The 21,426-nt window shown below is 37.8% G+C and overlaps 1 protein-coding gene across 1 annotated transcript in view; it reads right to left on the reverse strand.

The window, feature by feature from the left end:
• Positions 1-374: 374 nt before the first annotated feature.
• dnah5l (dynein, axonemal, heavy chain 5 like) overlaps positions 375-21,426 on the reverse strand; it is a 311,233-nt gene continuing 290,181 nt past the window's right edge. Inside the window, exons 74-81 of the mRNA XM_053621829.1 lie at positions 16,533-16,654; positions 15,274-15,429; positions 7,339-7,530; positions 6,987-7,175; positions 2,570-2,702; positions 2,268-2,476; positions 1,078-1,299; positions 375-877 (exon numbers count right to left, since the gene is read on the reverse strand). Of these exons, the coding sequence (XP_053477804.1) occupies positions 656-877; positions 1,078-1,299; positions 2,268-2,476; positions 2,570-2,702; positions 6,987-7,175; positions 7,339-7,530; positions 15,274-15,429; positions 16,533-16,654 (1,445 nt within the window). The 3' untranslated portion in view covers positions 375-655. The remainder of the gene's footprint in view (positions 878-1,077; positions 1,300-2,267; positions 2,477-2,569; positions 2,703-6,986; positions 7,176-7,338; positions 7,531-15,273; positions 15,430-16,532; positions 16,655-21,426) is intronic.

Raw genomic sequence — 21,426 nt, forward strand, 5'->3', positions numbered from 1 at the left:
GAGAACTGCTTTTTCTTAGCATGTTCATTACTTTTTTCCTGTGTTATTCCACTTCATTACACATAACTTTATTTATGAACTTTAATGTCAAGATTTCTTTATATGGGTGGATTTCTTGAGTTAATACTCATGTCTGGTGAAAATTGTAAATTTAATTTAACCTCATTGTAAATTTATATATATATATGTGAATTATATAACATTATATATAAGGGTTATCCAAACAATATGTTTTGGTCAACAGCAGTTATAATGAGAGTAAATATACATAAATAAACCCACATTTCAGTTGGAAAAACATCTATAGCACATTATACTGGGAAAACAGTTGGGCAAACATATACAGCACAGTATATTGAATGTTACATCAGAACAAGTTTTAATGTATGTTAAAGCTTTTCTGCAAATGTATCTTTTACTTTTATTACTTAGAAAGTAATAGCTGTGCATTAAGTAAATAATACAGTCAATTATGATATTTGCATCATATTTGGGTCATTTTACAAATATATCCCATCACCACAGAATATCTAATAAATGATTAATATAAATTAGCATTATAAACTAATTAATCTATACTAATAAGATGCAGAAAACATTCAGGTCTTGCTGCTCCAATGTTAAAAAAGAAAATAAAAGAATAGAAAACATCAAATTATTTGCAGTCACAAAGTAAGGCCACACCCCTTAATGTCCAGTGGTCTGGGTTCTGTATGGTCCGAAGAAACACGTTGAATATGAAGTTAAGGTCCGTACGTCTGGGCTTCCTGTATACTGGACAGTTGTATAGGTTGTTTCCCTGAGGTTGCTTGATATCTGACATATTGACACTGCTGACTGCATAGACATGCACCACTGGCATAGGAGTAAAGAGAACCTGCCATCCAATTAAAAATAGAAAGTCTCATGCAAGAAGGAAACTAAAAACTTTTACAAATACCTAAAATAGTCACAAATTTCAGAAGAAACTATACAGCTGACATACATAAATAAATTTGGTTCACCACTATTAGAAGCAAATTACCGCTATATTTTTAGGTGTTATCACCATACATTTCTGTATTTTCTGAGGCATACCTTAGGAGAAGATTCTGTTAGCTTGCTGTTCCGTTTGTCCCACCCTGCACCATCTAGAAAAAGTCCATAGATGTAGACCCCTCCTACATCTCCTGGAGGTGGTCCTGTCACATCCTCCCTCATCATTCTTGTTACATTATTGAGTAGCACAACAGTGTCCAGGGCCCATCCTTTAGACAGGTTCATACGGGTTGTCTCTTGACGCATAGCTGTTAAGAAACCCTTATATAAAGTAAAGGAACTGAATCACTCAAGTGGTACAATAACCGAATGTCTCAAGTGGTACAATAATTTGAAAATTATGATACAACCAATATGAAACCTACTGTGTTTCTTCAGCTATGTTTGTGGAAAAACATACTTCCCCTTGGCAAAAATTATGGAATCGCCACACTTACAGGTGATTCTATATTTTTAGCAGGCATTAATTTCAAAAAACTCACTCAGCCTTTTTAGTTTATAGCATTTATGATGAAAAATCAGATATGACACAAAAATTATTGTGTAATAGATGAACATTCTGGCTTCATGAAAAATACCTTCCCATTTTGTTTATACTTGATCCAAATTTTAGACACAGCTGACTATGAACAACCATCTTTTGCAACACTCCATGTTGGATTTCCTTCTTGAAGGAGTTTTATAATCCTTTCCATTGTTTGAATTGATAACTCTCTTGTTGGGGCCATGTTTCCTTTCAAAAAGTCCAAGGTTAAGGTCTTTAAGCACTCTTAAGATCTGTAAACACTCTCGTTTAACTTCAGCCTAAATAGCATTTTTAGACTTGTGCGGGTATTTGTTTTAGAAATGCACCTTGTAATCAAGGTGATTCCAGAACTTGATCTGGAAAAAAAATGCAATTAATTAAAATTATTTCATTTACCTTGTTTGAGGAAGCCAGAATGTTCAGCTATTAAACAAAAATTGTTTGCGTCATATCTGTCATACAAAGTAAAAAAATCCAGGTGTCTATGTGTGGTGATTCCATAATTTTTGCCAGGTAGTTGTGGAAAAGCATGAAATCTTAATATAGTTTGTGAAATTTCTTTTCCCTATATTAAATATATCCAGTCAACATCATCTGGATGATCATCACTAATTTTACTAAGCTCCAATAAAAGCTAGCTATTAAAACAGAGCTAATTCTATCCTCATCCAATGGAGGATGGCAAAACTATTCATTAACATACCTGGGGATTGAAAAATCCTGTCAGCCAAAACTGATGGGGTCGGCTTCCAAAAGTCCAGCTATGGAATTGCTGGTTCCTTTCAAGAAGCTCACTAAACCAGAAACCAAGAGTGGCCGATTCCCATGAAATTCTCTGCCACAACTTTGGAACACGGGCATCATACATGCAATCTAGAGCATCTTGAAGGTCTTCAGACATGATTATAGTGCCTTTTAATTATAGAAAACAAATAATGACTCAAAATGATATATAAATATAGAACCAATTTGAATTTATACATTTTGAATGTCATTGAAACTCACCATCAATAGCATATGTAAGTTCAGTGAGAGTGCTACGCACACAGCCTATGATGTGCTGCATTCTGTGAATCTCCTGACGCAAAAATATGGTCATTGGTTGTAAAAGCCCCATTTTCTGCAAATGTCTCTTCACCTACATGTCAAAATACAAAACCATGCATTGGTCCTTTACTTCATGGAAACTAGTCCTTGGATATTATACTGCTGGAATCGAACATATTTATTAACTCAGTACAAATTGCTGGGGGTGGGGTGGCTTTGGCTGGGGGCTAAGGTTAAGGTGTCTATTAATGTAAGAGACTACATAAGAGATAACTCACTAACTCTGTGTGTGTGCACATTTGTGTGACAGACAGCTGTTCTCAAGGTGTGTTTGTGTATATCTGTGGTCAGCACATTGTTAATCCTAATCTTTCTGATACTCATGGGGACCAAATGAGTACAAAACTGCAATTGTATGTACATTACAGTGACAGTTCAATGATAGCGACTTGTGCTTTGAATGACAAGATTAATCAAGTCTAGTTTGTTGCTGTTGTTGTCAACTGTTTTTAATAGCCAATGAGGCATACTGTAAACACGAATGTTCATGTTGGTTAATGTTAATATGAAATGGGTGCACAAAAGGATTTCTTCATACTTCACAGGGCAAAATGAACAGAAAAAGGCCAGAAAAGATCATAACTATTTACTGCTACATTACTACATGCCATATTTGCTTCTTGATAACTAATTCATAACAGTTAAAATTATTTTATTTAATATAAAAATTCCAAAGTAGAAATTCTAATTACCTGTCTAAAACCCCTGCCTGTTTTGTTTCTTTAAATAAAGAATTGTGTAGACATGAGCATTATTTGTATTGGATTAGTTTATCAGGGGTCTGCAATAAGTCTCATTAGTGATAAAAGTGCATCCACAAAGCAATACAATTACGGATATATTGCTTTGTGTATTGCATGAGGAGCGAGTTTCTAGGTGGTTGTATTTTCTATGGACCCAGATGTGTCATGTGGACGTATAATCACATCCCATTCATAACATGGCATCTAAGCGGTTGAAAAGGCATTCTATTAGAAAAGAGAAGGTGGCTCTTATTTCAGTCTAGGGTGAACCAAGGTTCCAGCAACAATTTGAAAGCACAATTCATAATTAAAATATATTCAGCAAAAAAAGAGACATCCCTTTTTCAGGAAACTGTATTTTAAAGATAATTTTGTAAAATCCAAATAAGCTTTACAGATCGTTATTGGAAAGGGTTTAAGCTAGAGCTGCACCTATGTATCAGCCAATAATCGGTATTGGCCGATAAAGGCAATTTTTCGCGCCATCGGCCATTGGCCGATAGTTTAAAAACATCCGACGATCAGGGCCGATTATATCCTGTCAATCAAAAGAGGGCGGGAAAACACATCGATTTCATGCTGCATGTAAAGATGATGTCTCTTGTGTAGAATAACAAAAAAACTGCAATTTGTAAGCTCTGTAATCTCTGCACTGCTAAAATGTTACACCAGATGCTGCAGCAGTGAAACAGTGAAGCAGTTTCAGAGTTGAGTCAATTTCTTTCCCTCCGCACTGCTTGAGCTGCTCACGCTGAATTAAAGTGCCAGTACACTGTTGAAAGATTTAAATGAAGATGAGTTTACAAAAAAGTATATATTGCACAGAAAAATATATTTGTAGAATAGTATATTTCGTATCCAGTTAATGTTAATATATAAAAAAGTCTATATTATATATTACCAGTTTGATGTCAGTGATGAAGTTGAAATGCTTTTGTTTGTGGTGAGTGAATGTGAGACTAACAGAAGGTTTTTTAGAATTCAGTCAATTAATTCTGTTAATATGAATTAATGCCATTCAATAAGTTAAGAAACCTTAATTTAATCTTCAGAATTTAGTTAATGTGTTAATGTTAATTTGAGTAAAGTGTTTCCTGTTCATGAGACCAGTTACTGTGAAACAACTTGTTGAAATGGAGAGAATCAAGTTTTTATTTGCATTTTTTTCAGAATTGTGGAATTATTCATTTAAAAGAAGGCATTATAGGCAGAACTATCAGTATTGTCCGATATAACTCTGAATGGTTATCGGTATCGACTGAGAAATTTAGTATTGGTGCATCTCTAGTTTAAACAATAATTTTTCATGCTTGTTCAATGAACCATAAACAATTATTGCACATGCACTTGTGGAACAATCCTTAAGACACTAAGCTTACAGGCGGTAGTAAGTTACAATAACTTTATGCTGACTCTGAAAAACACCAGAAGACAGATGCCTGGCATGTGAACATGCCATAGGCCTGCTGCAGGGAGGCAGGAGTACTGCAAATGTGGCCAGAGCAATAAACTGCAATGTATGTAATGTAAGACGCCTAAGACAGTGCTACAGGGAGACAGGAAGGACAGCTAATCGTCTTTGCAGTGGAAAATTACATGTAACCACATGTCCCCCCAGACGGGGTCAAGAACTTGAAAAAATGCCTTGGTGGAAGAGTGGGGTAACATCTCACAGCAAGAACTGACAAATCTGGTGTAGTCCATGAGGATGAGATGCACTGTAGTACTTAAAGCAGCTGGTGGCCACACCAGACACTGACTGTTACTTTTGATATTGACCCCTTTGTTCAGGGACTCATTATTCCATTTCTGTTTGTCAAATGTCTATGAAACTTGTTCAGTTTATGTTGTTGAATGTTTTTATGCTAATACAAATATTTGCACATGTTGGAAATAAAAGCAGTTAAATGTGAGAGGCCGTTTCTTTTTTTGCAGAGTATATACAGTTACGGTCAGAAGTTTACATACACTCATCATGAACATGAATGTTATGGCAATATCGGGCTTTCAATAATTTCTTGGAACATCTTTAGTAAAAATCAAAAACAAGAATTTGGTTCACAAGTTTTCAGTTCTTTGGGGTTTTCTGTAGTCAACACAAGGTAAAAATTATACACACAGGGTCAAAAATATACATACAGCACACCTAATATTTAGTTGAATGTCCCTTAGCAAGTTTTACCTTGAGCAGATGCTTTTGGTAGCCATCAACCAGCCTCTGCCAGAATTTTGGTTAGATATTTGACCAATGATTCAATGACATTTGTTGGTTTCCTGGCCTTGACTCAACTTTTAACCACAGTCCACAAATTTTCGATAGGGTTCAGATCAGGACTTTGGGAAGGCCATTCCAAAAGCTTAATGTTAGCCTGCTTTACCATTCTTCAACCAGCTTTAATGTGTGTTTGGGGTCATTGTCCTGTTGGAACACCCAAGTGTGTCCAGGTTTCAACTGTCTGGCTGATGGTTTGAGATTATGCTGAATAATTCTAAGGTAGTACTGCTTCTTCATTATTCCATCCACCTTGTGCAATGCACCAGTTCCACTGGCAGCAAAGCAGCCCCAGAGCATAATGCTAGCACCACCTTGCTTAACAGCTGGTTCAGTGTTCTTGGGGTTGAATGCCTACCTTTACTCCTCCAAACATACCTCTGGTTATTGTGACCAAACAACTCAATCTTTGTCTCATCTGACCATAAAAATTTCCTCCAGAAGGCTTTTTCTTTGTTCAGAAAGAAACAACAAAACAACAAAAGTGAGTACACCCCTAAGCAAAAATGTCCAAATTGGGCCCAATTAGCCATTTTCCCTCCCCAGTGTCATGTGACTTGTTAGTGTTACAAGGTCTCAGGTGTGAATGGGGAGCAGGTGTGTTAAATTTGGTGTCATCGTTCTCACACTCCCTCATACTGGTCACTGGAAGTTCAACATGGCACCTCAAGGCAAAGACCTAAACCCTATTGAGCATCTGTGGGGCATCCTCAAACGGAAGGTAGAGGAGCACAAGGTCTCTAACATATACCAGCTCCGTGATGTCGTCATGGAGGAGTGGAAGAGGACTCCAGTGGCAACCTGTGAAGCTCTGGTGAACTCCATGCCCAAGAGGGTTAAGGCAGTGCTGAAAAATGATGGTGGCCACACAAAATATTGACACTTTGGGCCCAATTTGGACATTTTCACTTAGGGGTGTACTCACTTTTGTTGCCAGCGGTTTAGACATTAATGGCTGTGTGTTGAGTTATTTTGAGGGGACAGCAAATTTACACTGTTACACAAGCTGTACACTCACTACTTTACATTGTAGCAAAGTGTCATTTCTTCAGTGTTGTCACATTAAAAGATATAAGCAAATATTTACAAAAATGTGAAGGGTGTACTCACTTTTGTGAGATACTGTATATAATTTTTTCCTTTCTTTTTATGATAAGTGCAATAAATCTGGAGTGCACTGTGTGTGTGTGTATATATATATATACACATACACACACACACACACACACACACACACACACACACACCAAACAATGTCACATATATAGTACATACCATATATGTACAGTGAAAGCCCTACCTCATAAGGAACATAGTCAGCAGGAAGCTTCTCTAACATTTCACTGGCTAGCCGCAGAACTGTGGCTTCCCGTGTCTCATCTCCCCCACTGCTGCTGTCTTTAGGCTGAATGCTGATAATGGTGTTCAGAATCTCATTAGCCATGTTTGTTTGGCAGGTGATTTCGGCATTTGGATGGAGGCCAAAAACCTAATAAATAAATATTAATTGTTTGGAATTTGCTTAGTTTGCTGTGTGTCCTTGGTTGCTAAATACTGTGCAAACAAGAATAAAATTTACCTTTTAACCTTTAATAACACACATTTTTAAACTGTTGACAAAATCATAAATATGACTGTCCATGGGTACCTACCTCAGGTGTGTCAACCAGGGGCAGAGTATCAATATGGGCATGGTATTCCAGCAACATCTTAGCCTTTGGTATAGTATAACCTTTATAGAAGCAAAACTTGTCCCCAAAGATGCTCTCACTGAACCAGATACGAGTGAAGGTGTTAAGAAGATGTTTGTCCATATCATCAGTGACCCGTCCTCCATACTGAACCTAAGGGAGTTAGATAAAAGAAATTAGATAAACATTTTCATCTAATATGGCTATATAGAATTAGCTTTAAAGCTTTTTGCGATTTACTTTTTCAATATCTTTGTGCAAATTTATTTAAATTTTATTATCTTAATTTATCTCAATTTCCAGATAACATTATACCGAATTAAATATCAAATTACAACAATGTTGAAACAACCAAAAAATACAACCATAGTTTTACACACACATACACACACACACACACACATATATATACACACACATACACATATAGATAGATAGAGATAGATATAGAGATACGAAGTATCTCATAAAAGTGAGTACACCCCTCACATTTTTGTAAATATTTGATTATATCTTTTCATGTGACAACACTGAAGAAATGACACTTTGCAACAATGTAAAGTAGTGAGTGTACAGCTTGTACAATAGTGTAAATTTGCTGTCCCCTCAAAATAACTCAACACACAGCCATTAATGTCTAAACCGCTGGCAACAAAAGTGAGTACACCCTTAAGTGAAAACGTCCAAATTGGGCCTAAAGTGGCAATATTTTGTGTGGCCACCATTATTTTCCAGCACTGCCTTAACCCTCTTGGGCATGAAGTTCACCAGAGCGTCACAGGTTGCCACTGGAGTCCTCTTCCACTCCTCCATGACGACATCACAGAGCTGGTGGATGTTAGAGACCTTGTGCTCCTCCACCTTCTGTTTGAGGATGCCCCACAGATGCTCAGTAGGGTTTAGGTCTGCAGACATGCTTGGCCAGTCCATCACCTTTACCCTCAGCTTCTTTAGCAAGGCAGTGGTCGTCTTGGAGGTGTGTTTGGGGTCATTATCATGCTGGAATACTGCCCTGCGGCCCAGTCTCCGAAGGGAGGGGATCATGCTCTGCTTCAGTATGTCACAGTACATGTTGGCATTCATGGTTCCCTCAATGAACTGTAGCTCCCCAGTGCCGGCAGCACTCATGCGGCCCCAGACCACGACACTCCCACCACCATGCTTGACTGTAGCCAAGACACACTTGTCTTTGTACTCCTCACCTGGTTTCCGCCACACACGCTTGACACCATCTGGACCAAATAAGTTTATCTTGGTCTCATCAGACCACAGGACATGGTTACAGTAATCCATGTCCTTAGTCTGCTTGTCTTCAGCAAACTGTTTGAGGGCTTTCTTGTGCATCATCTTTAGAAGAGGCTTCCTTCTGGGACGACAGCCATGCAGACCAATTTGATGCAGTGTGCGGCGTATGGTCTGAGCACTGACAGGCTGACCCCCGACCCCTTCAACCTCTGCAGCAATGCTGAGCACGTGCACTCAACTTCTTTGGTCGACCATGGCGAGGCCTGTTCTGAGTAGAACCTGTCCTGTTAAACCGCTGTATGGTCTTGGCCACCATGCTGCAGCTCAGTGTCAGGGTCCTGGCAATCTTCTTATAGCCTAGGCCATCTTTATGTACAGCAACAATTCTTTTTTTCAGATCCTCAGAGAGTTCTTTGCCATGAGGTGCCATGTTGAACTTCCACTGAACAGTGACCAGAGTGTGAGAACGATGACACCAAATTTAACACACCTGCTCCCCATTCACACCTGAGACCTTGTAACACTAACAAGTCACATGACACCGGGGAGGGAAAATGGCTAATTGGGCCCAATTTGGACATTTTCACTTAGGGGTATACTCACTTTTGTTGCCAGCGGTTTAGACATTAATGGCTGTGTGTTGAGTTATTTTGAGGGGACAGCAAATTTACACTGTTACACAAGCTGTACACTCACTACTTTACATTATAGCAAAGTGTCATTTCTTCAGTGTTGTCACATGAAAAGATATAATCAAATATTTACAAAAATGATACTGTATATATGTGTGTGTAAAAAAAAAAAAGGCAATAATTTTCATGGGGTGTACTTCGTCCCATGGAAATTGTTGGCTTTTTTGACATATTTGGACAAGCAAACATTTGATCTTCTTTGAAACAGTGCCTTAAAAGTAAGTATACCACTACTTTGATCACACCTTCAAATCCGTAAAATTTGAATCAGGTGTTCAAGATTGGGTGGCAGTGATTTGAACCTGCTTAGTGAGTGCAGGTGGAAACTGTCTTATATATACACCTCTCATATCTAGTGTCTGGTGTTCCCTTTGCTACTGAGGTGTGTGGTGTCATTATGCCAAGATCTAAAGAGTTCTGTAAGGCCTTCAGAAAAAAGGTTGTGGATGCCTATGAGTCTAGCAAGGGATTTAAAAAGATCTCCAAATTATTTTAAATAAAATAATTGCACTGTACGTAAAATAATCTAAAAATGCCGCAGATTTCAAATGACTGCCAATTTGTCCAGGACTGGCCATCCCAGCAAATTCAGCCCAAGAGCAGGCTCACTGATGTAAAAAGAAGTCTCCAAGAACAACAAAATTTCATCACAAGATCTGCTAGTGAGTCTTGCAACTGTTGGTGTCAAAATGCATGCCTTCAATCAGAAAGAGATTGCATAAATTTGACCTGCATGTGAGGTGTGCCAGGAAATAGTCTTCGCAAGACTACAGTATGCCAATGAGCATATATGCAAAGACCAGGCCATTTGGAATAATGTGCTATGAACAGATGAATCAAAGATAGAGTTGTTGACTACAGAAACAGCAGACATATTTGGAGCAGGCCAAAGACAGCTTTTTAGGAGAAGCATCTCATGTCAACTGTGAATCAGGGTGGTGGAAATGTTATAGTTTGGGGTTACTTCACTGCCTCAGGGACTGGATAGCTTGCATTTATTTAATCAACTATCAATTCTGCATCATATGAAAGAGTGCTTGAAGATAATTTGAGGACATCTGTCCGAAAGTTGAAGCTCAACCGAAAGTGGACCTTTCAACAGGATCCTTAGCACACTACCAAATTCACCGAGGAATGGCTCAAAATGAACAAATGGAGATTTATAGAAAGGCCTAGTCAAAACACAGATTTACATGCCACTGAAAGAATATTGCATGGAAGAGTGGTCAAAATTAGGCAAAATGCTTACAAGAAGCTATTTACAAGAAGCTATACTAGCTTCTTAGGCCAAGGGCATACTTACTTTTTCCACATAAGAATATCACACCTGGTGATTTTTCTGTTGAATTAATAATTGAAAAAGTTACTTTTCCTTGTGGTTTTGTTCAAGTATATCAACTTTATTATGATCAATGTTTGCATGTCCAAATATGTCAAAAAAAGCCAACAATTTCCATGGCATATGTTTATTTTTTCACAGGACTGTACATACATGTACAGTTGCGGTCGAAAGTTTACATACACTCATTATGAACATGAATGTCATGGCAATATTGGGCTTTCACTGCAATATTGGGCTTTCACTCATTTATTTGAACTGTTGTTTTTCTGGGACAGCATGATGTATGTAAAACATAACATCTTTACTTTCTTTGGATTTTTCTGTAGTCAACACAAGGTCAAAATTATACATACAGGGTCAAAAATATACATACAGCTCACCTAAATTTAGTTGAATGCCCCTTAGTAAGTTTCACCTTGAGCAGATGCTTTTGGTAGCCATCAACCAGCTTCTGCCAGAATTCTGGTTGGATATTTGACCACTCTTATTGGCAGAATTGGTAAAGTTCAATGACATTTGAACCTGACTCGACTTTTAAGCACAGTCCACAAATTTTCAATAGGGTTGAGATCAGGGGAAGGCCATACCAAAAGCTTAATGTTTGCGTGCTTTATCCATTCCACAACCAGCTTTGATGTGTGCTTGGGGTCATTGTCTTGTTGGAACACCCAACTGTGTCCATGTATCAACCATCTGACTGATGGTTTGAGGTTTGATGCTTTCAGTCCATGGTGATGTAAAACTTGCTTGACTGTGACAGTGACACTGATATTCCAGCAGCTTCCAGTTCATGGCAGGCCTGTGCCTTGGTGGTTCCTGGATTTTTTCTGACCATCCAAACCAATTTCCTCTCAGCTGAGGGTGTCAGTTTGGGTCTTCTTCCAGACCTTGGCAAAGTGGCTGCAATTACAATAACTTGTACTTACGTACAATTGTTTGAACTGATGATCTTGGAATCTGCAATTGTTTAGAAATGGCTCCAAGAGACATTTCTGACTTGAGTAAATCCACCGTCCTCTTTATCAGATCTGCACTGTGCTCCTTGGACTTTCCCATAGTACTGTGTGTTGGTCAATCCAATGAGTGCTGTCAAACAAACCCTTTTTATGTTGGCACAGAGAAGCTGCCAGCTTTAGTCAATCATGATCACTAACAGGAAATTAAGTAAGTATTGGTTTTGGCAAATTAAATGACATTTTGGAACTTTCAAATGTATATTGTGTATATTGTATGTATATTTTTGACCCTGCATGTATAATTTTGGTCCTGTGTTGATTACAGAAAACCCCAAATGAATTAAAACTTTTGAACCAAATTCTTTGTGTTTTTTTTTTTATTTATTTTTTTTTTTTTAAAGATATATGTTGTACAATCATACTGCCTAAGAAAAAGAAAAGTTCAAAGAAATTATTAAAAGCCCAATATTGCCATGACATCCATGTCCATGATGAGGGTATGTAAACTTCCGGCCGCAACTGTATACTCAGCAAAAAAAGGAATGTCCCTTTTTCAGGAGACTGTATTTTAAAGATAATTTTGTAAAATCCAAATAAGCTTTATAGATCTTTATTGGTGCCCTGCGATGGATTGGCAACCTGTCCAGGGTGTACCCCGCCTTTTGCCCCATGCTCCCGGGGATAGGCTCCAGGTTCCCAGTGACCCTGTAGGATAAGAATTATAAAAAATGGGTGGGTGGATGAATTTTTATTGGAAAGGGCTTAAACAAAGGCCAGAGGCATATCTCCCTGCAGTTGTTGCCTGGTTTCCCACTGAAACGAAGCAGGGGTAAGCCTGGCCAGTACCTGGATGGGAGAACTCCTGGGGAAAACTAAGGTTGCTGCTGGAAGTGGTATTAGTGAGGCCAGCAGGGGGTGCTCAACCTTTGGTCTGTGTGGGGCCTAATGGCCCAGTATACTGAGGGGGACACTATACTGTAGAAACCGCACTGTCTTTCAGATGAGACCTTAAACCGAGGTTCTGACTCTCTGTGGTCATTAAAAATCCCAGGACACTTATCTTAAAAAGTAATCCCCACCTCTGAATTGGCTACATCATTCTCTCCTCTCCACTAATAGCCTGTGTGTGGTGGGTGTTCTGGCGCACTATGGCTGCTGTCGCATCATCCAGGTGGATGCTACACACTAGTGGTGGTTGATGAGATTCCCTCCCCCATACTATGTAAAGTGCTTTGAGTTTCTAGGAATAAAAGCGCTATATAAATGTAATGAATTATTATTATCATTATTAATGTTTTTCATGCTTGTTCAAACGAACCATAAGCAATTATTGCACATGCACCTGTGGAACAGTCCTTAAGACACTAACAATTACAGATAGTAGGCAATTATGGTCACAATTACAATAACTTAGGACACTAGAGACCTTTCTACTGACTCTGAAAAACAAGAAAAATGCCTAGGGTGCCTGCTCACCTGCATGAATATGCCATAGGCCAGGGAGGCATGAGGACTGCAGATGTGGCCAGAGCAATGAAGTGCCATGTTTGTAATGTAAGGCACCTAAGACGGTGCTACAGGGAGACAGGAAGTACAGCTGATCGTCCTTGCAGTGGAAAATTACATGTAAACATATGTTCCCCCAGACGTAATCGAGAAATGGAAAAAATGCCTGGTTGGAAGAGTGGGGTAAAATCTTATAGCAAGAACTGACAAATCTGGTGCAGTCCATGAGGATGAGATGCACTGTTGTGGCCACACCAGATACTGACTGTTAATTTTTATATTGACCCCTTTGTTCATGGACTCATTATTCCATTTCTGTTTGTCAAATGTCTGTGAAACCTGTTCAGTTTATATCTCAGTTATTGAATGTTTTTATATTAATACAAACATTTACACATGTTAAGAAATTTGCTGGAAATAAAATCAGTTGAATGTGAGAGGATGTTTCTTTTTTTGCTGAGTATATATGTATATACAGTATATGCAGATAACAATCATGGTTACATATATACTATACCACTGTTACATATACACTATAGGCAAAAGCATGTAGACACTTGACCATCATACCCATACAGTGCCCTCCACTAATACTGGCAGCATCAATAAATTTGAGCAAAGAGAGCTGTGAAAAATTGTCTTTATTGTTTAAACTTTTTGATCTTTTGTTAAAAGAAATTCACAAAAATACTCTGCTCTCATGGATATCAAACAATTGCAAACAAAAGACAGGTTTATAAATAAATATCTTTGTTAAATATAGGTGTGCAACAAATTATTTGCACCCTTTCAGTAAATACTTTGTGCTACCTCCCTTTACCAAGATAACAGCTCTGAGTCTTCTCTTATAATACTTGATGAGGTTGGAGAATACATGGTAAGGGATCTGAAACCATTCCAGAATATACAGAATCTCTCCAAGATCCTTCAAACATTGGTGGACTCGCTTCTTCAGTTCACCCTACCGGTTTTCTAAGGCAGGGGTCTTAGATGGCCATGGCAGGAACTTCTGTAATCAGTAAACCATTTTTGTGTTGATTTTTATGTATGTTTTGTATCACTGCCCTGCTGGAGAATCCATTTTAAGCTTTCTGTTAGAGGTAGTCAGGTTTTCATTTAATATCTGTTGATATTTGATAAAGTCCATGATGGCATATATCCTAACAAAATGTCCAGGTTCTCTGGCAGAAAAACAACCCCAAACATTTAACAGCCACCACCATATTTAACAACCATGGGCATGAGGTACTTTTCCATATGGGTACCTCTCTGTGTGTGCCAAAACTACCTCTGGTGTTCATTGCCAAAAAGCTCTATTTGGGTTTCATTGGACCATAGAATCCAATCTCATTTGAAGTTCCAGTAGTGTCTGGCAAACTGAAGATGCTTGAGTTTGTTTATGGATGTAGTAGATGGAGTAGAGGCTTTTTTCTTGATACCCTTCCAAACATCTTGTGCAGGTCACTTCCCATTGTAGTTTTGGAGACATTCTGACCCCGAGACACATCTAACTTCTGAAATTGTTCAGCTCCCCTGGTTGAGAACCAGTGTTCTAGTAGGTTGAGACAATATAGACACACGTCCTCTTCCAGGGTTATTCATAACATTTCCAGTTGACTGGATTTTCTTAATTATTGCCCTGATGGTGGAAATGGGCATTTTCAATGCTTTTGCTATATACTTATAGCCACTACCCATTTTGTGATGCCAAACAACCTTTTGCCGCACATCACAGCAATATTATTTGGTCTTACCCATTGTTATGAATGACTAAGGGAATTTGGCAATATTTTTACCAATGTGAAACAGGAAGTCATGGTTGAACAATTTCCTGTTCCTAGTACCCAGGTGTAGTAAAAACTGTAAAATATCAATGGGAATATACTTCAAATATATTTTTCAAATATGAATTCATACAGGTGCCAATAATTGTTGCCGACCTATATTTAACAAAGAGATTTTTTTTGATAAACCTGTGTTGTGTTTGCAATTGTTTGATATCCATGAGTGCAGAGTATGTGAATTTTTTAAACAAAAGATCAAAAGGTTAAACAATAAAGACAATTTTTCATAGCCTTCTTTTCTCATATTTACCAAGGGTGCCAATATTAGTGTAGGGCACTGTAATATTAGTGTAGGACACAAACAAACATACTTCTCCAAGCATGTAGCGCATACAGTTCCAATTCACACCATGCTTTGCATCCACCACATCCAAGTGGTTCTGCACAAACTGCACACTGGAGGTGAAATCTGCCTGGTTGAACTCATAGGGAATATTCCAGCCCAGTGGACCAAATTTACGCCTCTCCTTTGAACAATAAAAACAGACAATAAACAAAAATAAACAGTTAAACAGACAATAAACACAATGAAAAAAACAACAACCTAAAACCATACAAAATTGTATCTTAAATACAATATAATTTTAATACAATATCTTAAAAACAAAAAGTCTGCTTATTTCATCAAAGTGCTCTCATTAAAGGTACTGCTTCATGAGTATATATATTTCTATTATGAAAAACAGACAAGGTTTATTATTTTCTTCTTCAAAGAAACTGTCATAAAATGGAGGTTGAGACGGATGCAGGTGCAGATCAGAGCTTTATTATAGATAAGATAGGCAAACAAATCCAAATCGTGAAACGCAGGCACAGGTCAGAACAGGCCAATACAGTATGTGCATCCATAGAAAGTAATGCATAAATACTATAAAATTATATATATATATATATATATATATATATATATATATATATATATATATATATATATATATATATATATATACACACACACACACACACACACACACATACACATACATACACACACACCCACATATATAAGTATTTATGCATTATTTTTTATGGATGCACAAAAAGCACCAAATTAAACAACAGTCCTAAATTAATAATATATATTCTGATGTGTGTATTGGGTTCTTTTCTGTTTTGGATAAACAGTTGTGTAAAGTTTTAGTCTGAAGTTTATATTTGTAACACTCAGTTTCTGGATTTTATTTTAAATAAACAAAAAAAAAAATGGTGCTGAAAGTTTGCCCCGCCCCATCCGATTAATCAAAAAAAATAATAGGCTAACTAATCGATTATGAAAATAATTGTTAGTTGCAGCCCTTGTCTACTCCTTGTTGCTGATTGAGATCAGAGGAGAATGAGCAGACTGGAAATGAGCTAACATGAAATCTATAGTAACTTAAATAAACTTGACCTGTCTGCATGAATTTTTTTGTATTGTGCTGCTGCCACATGATTAAATAACTGCTGGTTGTGCCTTTGTGCAGGTATTACTAATAAAGTGGACAGCGAGTGTAGCTATCAAACTTGTTCTTATATTGTAGGTATTTCGTAACTGACATTTTGGAATGGTAATGTATACAAACAGCCTGACCTGCACAGTGGTGTGCAGAAACGCAACAGCATAGAGCAAAGGTTTCCACTGTGGCATGTTGGTTATCTCTAACTGTTCCTGAGTCATGCTGCTGTAGGTCCTCCTCAAACCAGCTTTCACACCTTCATGACAAAAGAAGTAAAGAGAGGTAAAACCTTAAACACAAATTAATTACAAATTAACATGTTGGTAAAGTTTCCATTATATCCTGTGGGGAACTGACATGTTGTAATCTTTTCCAACATGTCAGTTCCCCGCAGGATAAAATGGAAACTTTTATATTATATCCTGTAGATTTTGTGCTTTTTCCAGGAAGCTGACTATTCTTTTGACTACAACAGAAACCAAAATGAAACCAAGTATTGACCACAGAGCAATAAAATGTAAATAACATTTGAAATCACTTGATTTAACGCTTCCAGGGGTTTTAGGTAAGTCATTAGTTTTGTTTTTTTAGCACAGGTACAGCCTGTATACATGTAATGGTCATGTGACCTGCTCAATTTGCAGATCACATTACCATAACATGTATACATACCTGCTCTCTACAAGTGCTTATAATAAAAGTCAAAACAATCAATTTGTATTAAAATGAGGTTGTATACATTATTTTTTTTAGTGTGACAACCATGCTTGCTGCATGAAGACATTCTCACCCTCACTTCCCACTCTCATCATTTGGTGGCTTTAAAAAAAAAAGCTTTTTATCTGCTATTTTGAATGACGTTTGATTGATAAGCTGACAGTGCATTCATCTGCTACACTTGCAGCTCACTTGCATTGGTCATATTTGTATAGATTTTTTTGTTCGATCCTTGAGATAAGCAACGAGTTCAATTAAGAAATTGTTTTGTCTGATCTCCTCCATGGAGAGTTTTTTTGTGGACTTTAAAGAGACGATACTAGTAATTAATTAATATTGTCATATTTATATATTTAATCCATCCATTTAATATTTGCCTCAATTGGCATTTCATAGAGTGTATTTGCAATGCCCCTCCTCCCTGCCCCACAATGGATTTTGTGGTTACATCAAACTGTCAGACAGTGGTGCTGGAATTAATACTGTTCCTCACTCGAGTGCAAGAAAAATGGGCTTAAGTCCAAGATCAGGATCGCAAATAACTGAAACACTGCTCTGTTTTAGGCAAACTCCACCCTGCATGCATAACACTCACACAACTGTGTGAATAGTCTATACCTGAGTTCTAAATAACTTATAATTTAAATTTATAAGTTATATACTTGATCCAGAACATCCTATTATTTTGCATTTTAGTTTGCATTTTGTATTATCTATAATAGCTCACAGAAATTGAGATGAAACCACAAGATACTAAATCAAGGTCATGCAATCATAATATGTGCATGGGCTCAGAATCAGAATCGGAATCCTGTTATTGCTTGTTGTGCTCACAGGATTTGGCTTTGTTTTGGAGCCAGTGTATAACAAACAATACAAAACATACAGTACAGCAAACAACAACAGACGGTGCAACAAGCAAACAGCAGCCACAGACAGATTATTCCAATAATACAATAATTTGACAGCTATTAGACAGAAAACAGTGGCAGAATACTATGATTAGATAGTAGACAGGATATCAGACTGCAAACTGCAATGTGCAAAAAGGTAGTTGGTAGTTTTGAGGTAGTTGGGTGAAAGCTGGGTGTAATATAAGGACTGGCACAGTGGATGTATGTGAATAGTATCCAGAAAGAAGCTGTGCTGGTGGCATGTGGTTCAAGAGGTAATGGACCTATACTGCTTGTGCGATGGCAGTTTCAAAACGAGGAAGTTGCCTGGATGTTTTGGGTCATCAGCAATTTACACTGTTCTCCGATTTGCGGTAATGGAGTACAGGTCCTTGATTTTAGTGAAATCACATGGATTATCCTCACAGATTCTAATTTGATGTTTTCTTCTATGTAGAAAACTTGCTTGGATTTATTATAAGCTGACTGAGCAATTATCTGCTATGCACACTCTGAACCATTGGAATGGCCAGGCCAATTCATTTAATCTAAAGACTGAAGACATTTCGGTTTGAGATCAAAAGATGAATATGAGAACATAGTTTAGAATTTCAGCTTTTATTTCCTGGTATTTATAAATATACTCAGCAAAAAAAAAAAAAAAAAGAAACATCCTCTCACATTCAACTGCATTTATCCTGAGCATAATGAGTAATGATGAGTCCCTGAAGAAAAGGTGTAGGCGTCAATATCAAAAGTATCTGGTGTAGCCATGTATGTAACCATGGTTGTAATTTGTGTATACTGCATACACATATGTACATATACTGAGCAAAAAATAAGCATCCTCTCACATTCAACTGCTTTTATTTCCAGCAAATTTCTTAACATGTATGAATATTTGTATTAACAGAAAAAAATTCAACAACAGACATAAATTGAACAAGTTGGAATAAATGGAATAATGAGTCCCTGAACGGGGGGGGGGGGGGGGGGGGCAATATCAAAAGTAACAGTATCTGGTGTGGCCACCAGCTGCTTTAAGTACTACAGTGCATCTCACCCTCATGGACTGCACCAGATTTGTCAGATGTTACCCCACTCTTCTGCAAGTTCTCTATCACTTCTGAGGGACACATGGTTACATGTGCTACAGGGAGACAGCTGATCATCCTTCCATGCCTAGTCTTACATTACAGACATTGCAGTTTATTGCTCTGGCCACATCTGCAGTCCTCATGCCTCCCTGCAGCAGGTCTATGGCATGTTCATACAGGTGAGCAGGCACCCTAGGCATCTTTCTTCTGGTGTTTTTCAGAGTCAGTAGAAAGGTCTCTTTAGTATCTTAAATTATTGTAACTGTGCCCTTAATTTCCTACCGCCTATAAACTGTTCCACAAGTGTCTTAAAAACTGTTCCACAAGTGCATGTGCATGTGTATGTAATTGCATTAATGTAATTGCTGGTTCACTGAACAAGCATGAAAAACACTGTTTAACCTCATTTACCGGTAGCCAAAAAATGGCATTTTTGTCTGTTTTGGGGGTACCTGTGTTCAGCATTGATTTGTTTTGTGATATCACAGACCACAGTAGTGGTTAATGGCTCATATGAAAGTAGGCACTTAAGAATTAGCAGTTATTTCAAGTATTTCTTCTTTTACCTAGCCTACCTGGCACAATATATTCAGAATTACAAAAATATATATATTTAAAAAAAATTACTTAACACAAATATTATATATTCACAGCAAATGTTGATTTGACCCCATTCCTGGTCTCAAAGATGCCCCAAGTACTTGTCCATGAACACCCAAAATATGAGGAAGTTATCTCTAACCACTAAAATTGTGTGTAAGGTTATCCAAACACAGGTAAAAACCTCTCTAAATGGCACAAAGCTTATAAAAGTGGCACAAAGCTTTAAAAATTGCAGACTTCTAGAAATAACAAACTTTTTTTTTTTTTTTTTTTTTTAAAGGCACAAAATAACGTCTCCAAATGGCACCAAACCTCTCCAAATGGCACAAAATGAAAACAAATGGCAGTAGCATGAACTCTGTTACACAATGTGCAATTTCACACACACAAAAAAGTCTGAAACATACTTATAAAATATAATGTTTATTAAAAATGGTGCCAGAGCCCCAGGTGAAGGAGCACTTGCTCTCCAAATGGCTCAAATGTTAGACACACGAGTGACCCCGCTCCTATGACTTCTCGGGGGGGGGTTGGGGGGGGGGGGTAAGCCCCTCAACTCAATCCACATAGTCTTCTTCCCCCCCCCAAAAAAAGACTCGGAAATAACTGCTCCAGAAGCTGTGACACATTCAGGCTTTTCCGGGAGCACGCCGCCGCTATAAGACGCCGATAAATCGCACGCTGAGCGAAAACCAGTAGAAAACTAGCGATCAGAAAAAAACTGCAAAATATGCAAAAACCTGCTGTATAAAGTTTTGCAGGAAGACCGCTAGAGCGGAGCTGCCATTAACCTGATAGTTTCTCTGCACGGCCCTGTAGCGCTTTACTGATTGGCCTTTACCCGATGACACATAACTCAAGACCAATGGATGCACGCGTAAAAGGTCTGATTGTGCTGATTACGCTTTTGATTTTCTCAGCGTCTGAGTGGTCAATCATGTCGAGTTTGGGCTTGTTTGAAAGCTAGAAGTATCTACAATTGGACCAAGTGGGTGTCAATCAAGTTAGACTGCCAGATTATAATTTAGGAGGTGGGTTGTTCAGCATAGCCAAAACAGATTAGTTTTTTTGTTTTTTTTTTAGAATGTGTCTCAATTCAGTTTATGGCTAATTACTAAATTCCAGAGGTGTGGGATACCAAAACACTTAATGCATTTTGAAGAGGACATTTGTGACTAAATATGGAAAATTAAATTAAATAAATTTGCGTTTGTTTTCTTCAGTAAACCTGATGGACTTTATACGAATGGAAATGTGCATGATTTATAAAACCGCAAGCGAACTGGATTTTCGTCTATGTAGGTAATGTAAAGTAGTAAACGTTTATACGAGTCCGATCTTTGGTTTAAATGTTATAATTTTATTTTGGAAGTTGTATAGTGTTTTACTATCATAAAAGCTTTAGTCGTGCTCTCCGATTTATCTCTGTCTCAATGTTTTCGTGGAGAGGTGTGAATTGTTTGCACAGCAGGGAGCTCAAACTCCGCCCCTTTCCCAACCCCCTGCTCACTAGCAGTTAAACACATAGTCTGAAACTGCACACACAGAAAGCCAACAGTGTCCTGACTAATCTTGTACCAGAACTGCGGCGATAAAATAATTCATTTGTTTATACTAATTGAAAATGTCTGATAAGTCATTTTCCATTCCGCCGTCGGAATGAACGCAAGTGTCGGGGCTAAAGGGGTTAAACCCAGTCCAATGAAGGTCTGTAAAGC

Source organism: Ictalurus furcatus, chromosome 1 (assembly GCF_023375685.1).
Source record: "Ictalurus furcatus strain D&B chromosome 1, Billie_1.0, whole genome shotgun sequence".
NCBI lineage: Eukaryota > Metazoa > Chordata > Actinopteri > Siluriformes > Ictaluridae > Ictalurus > Ictalurus furcatus.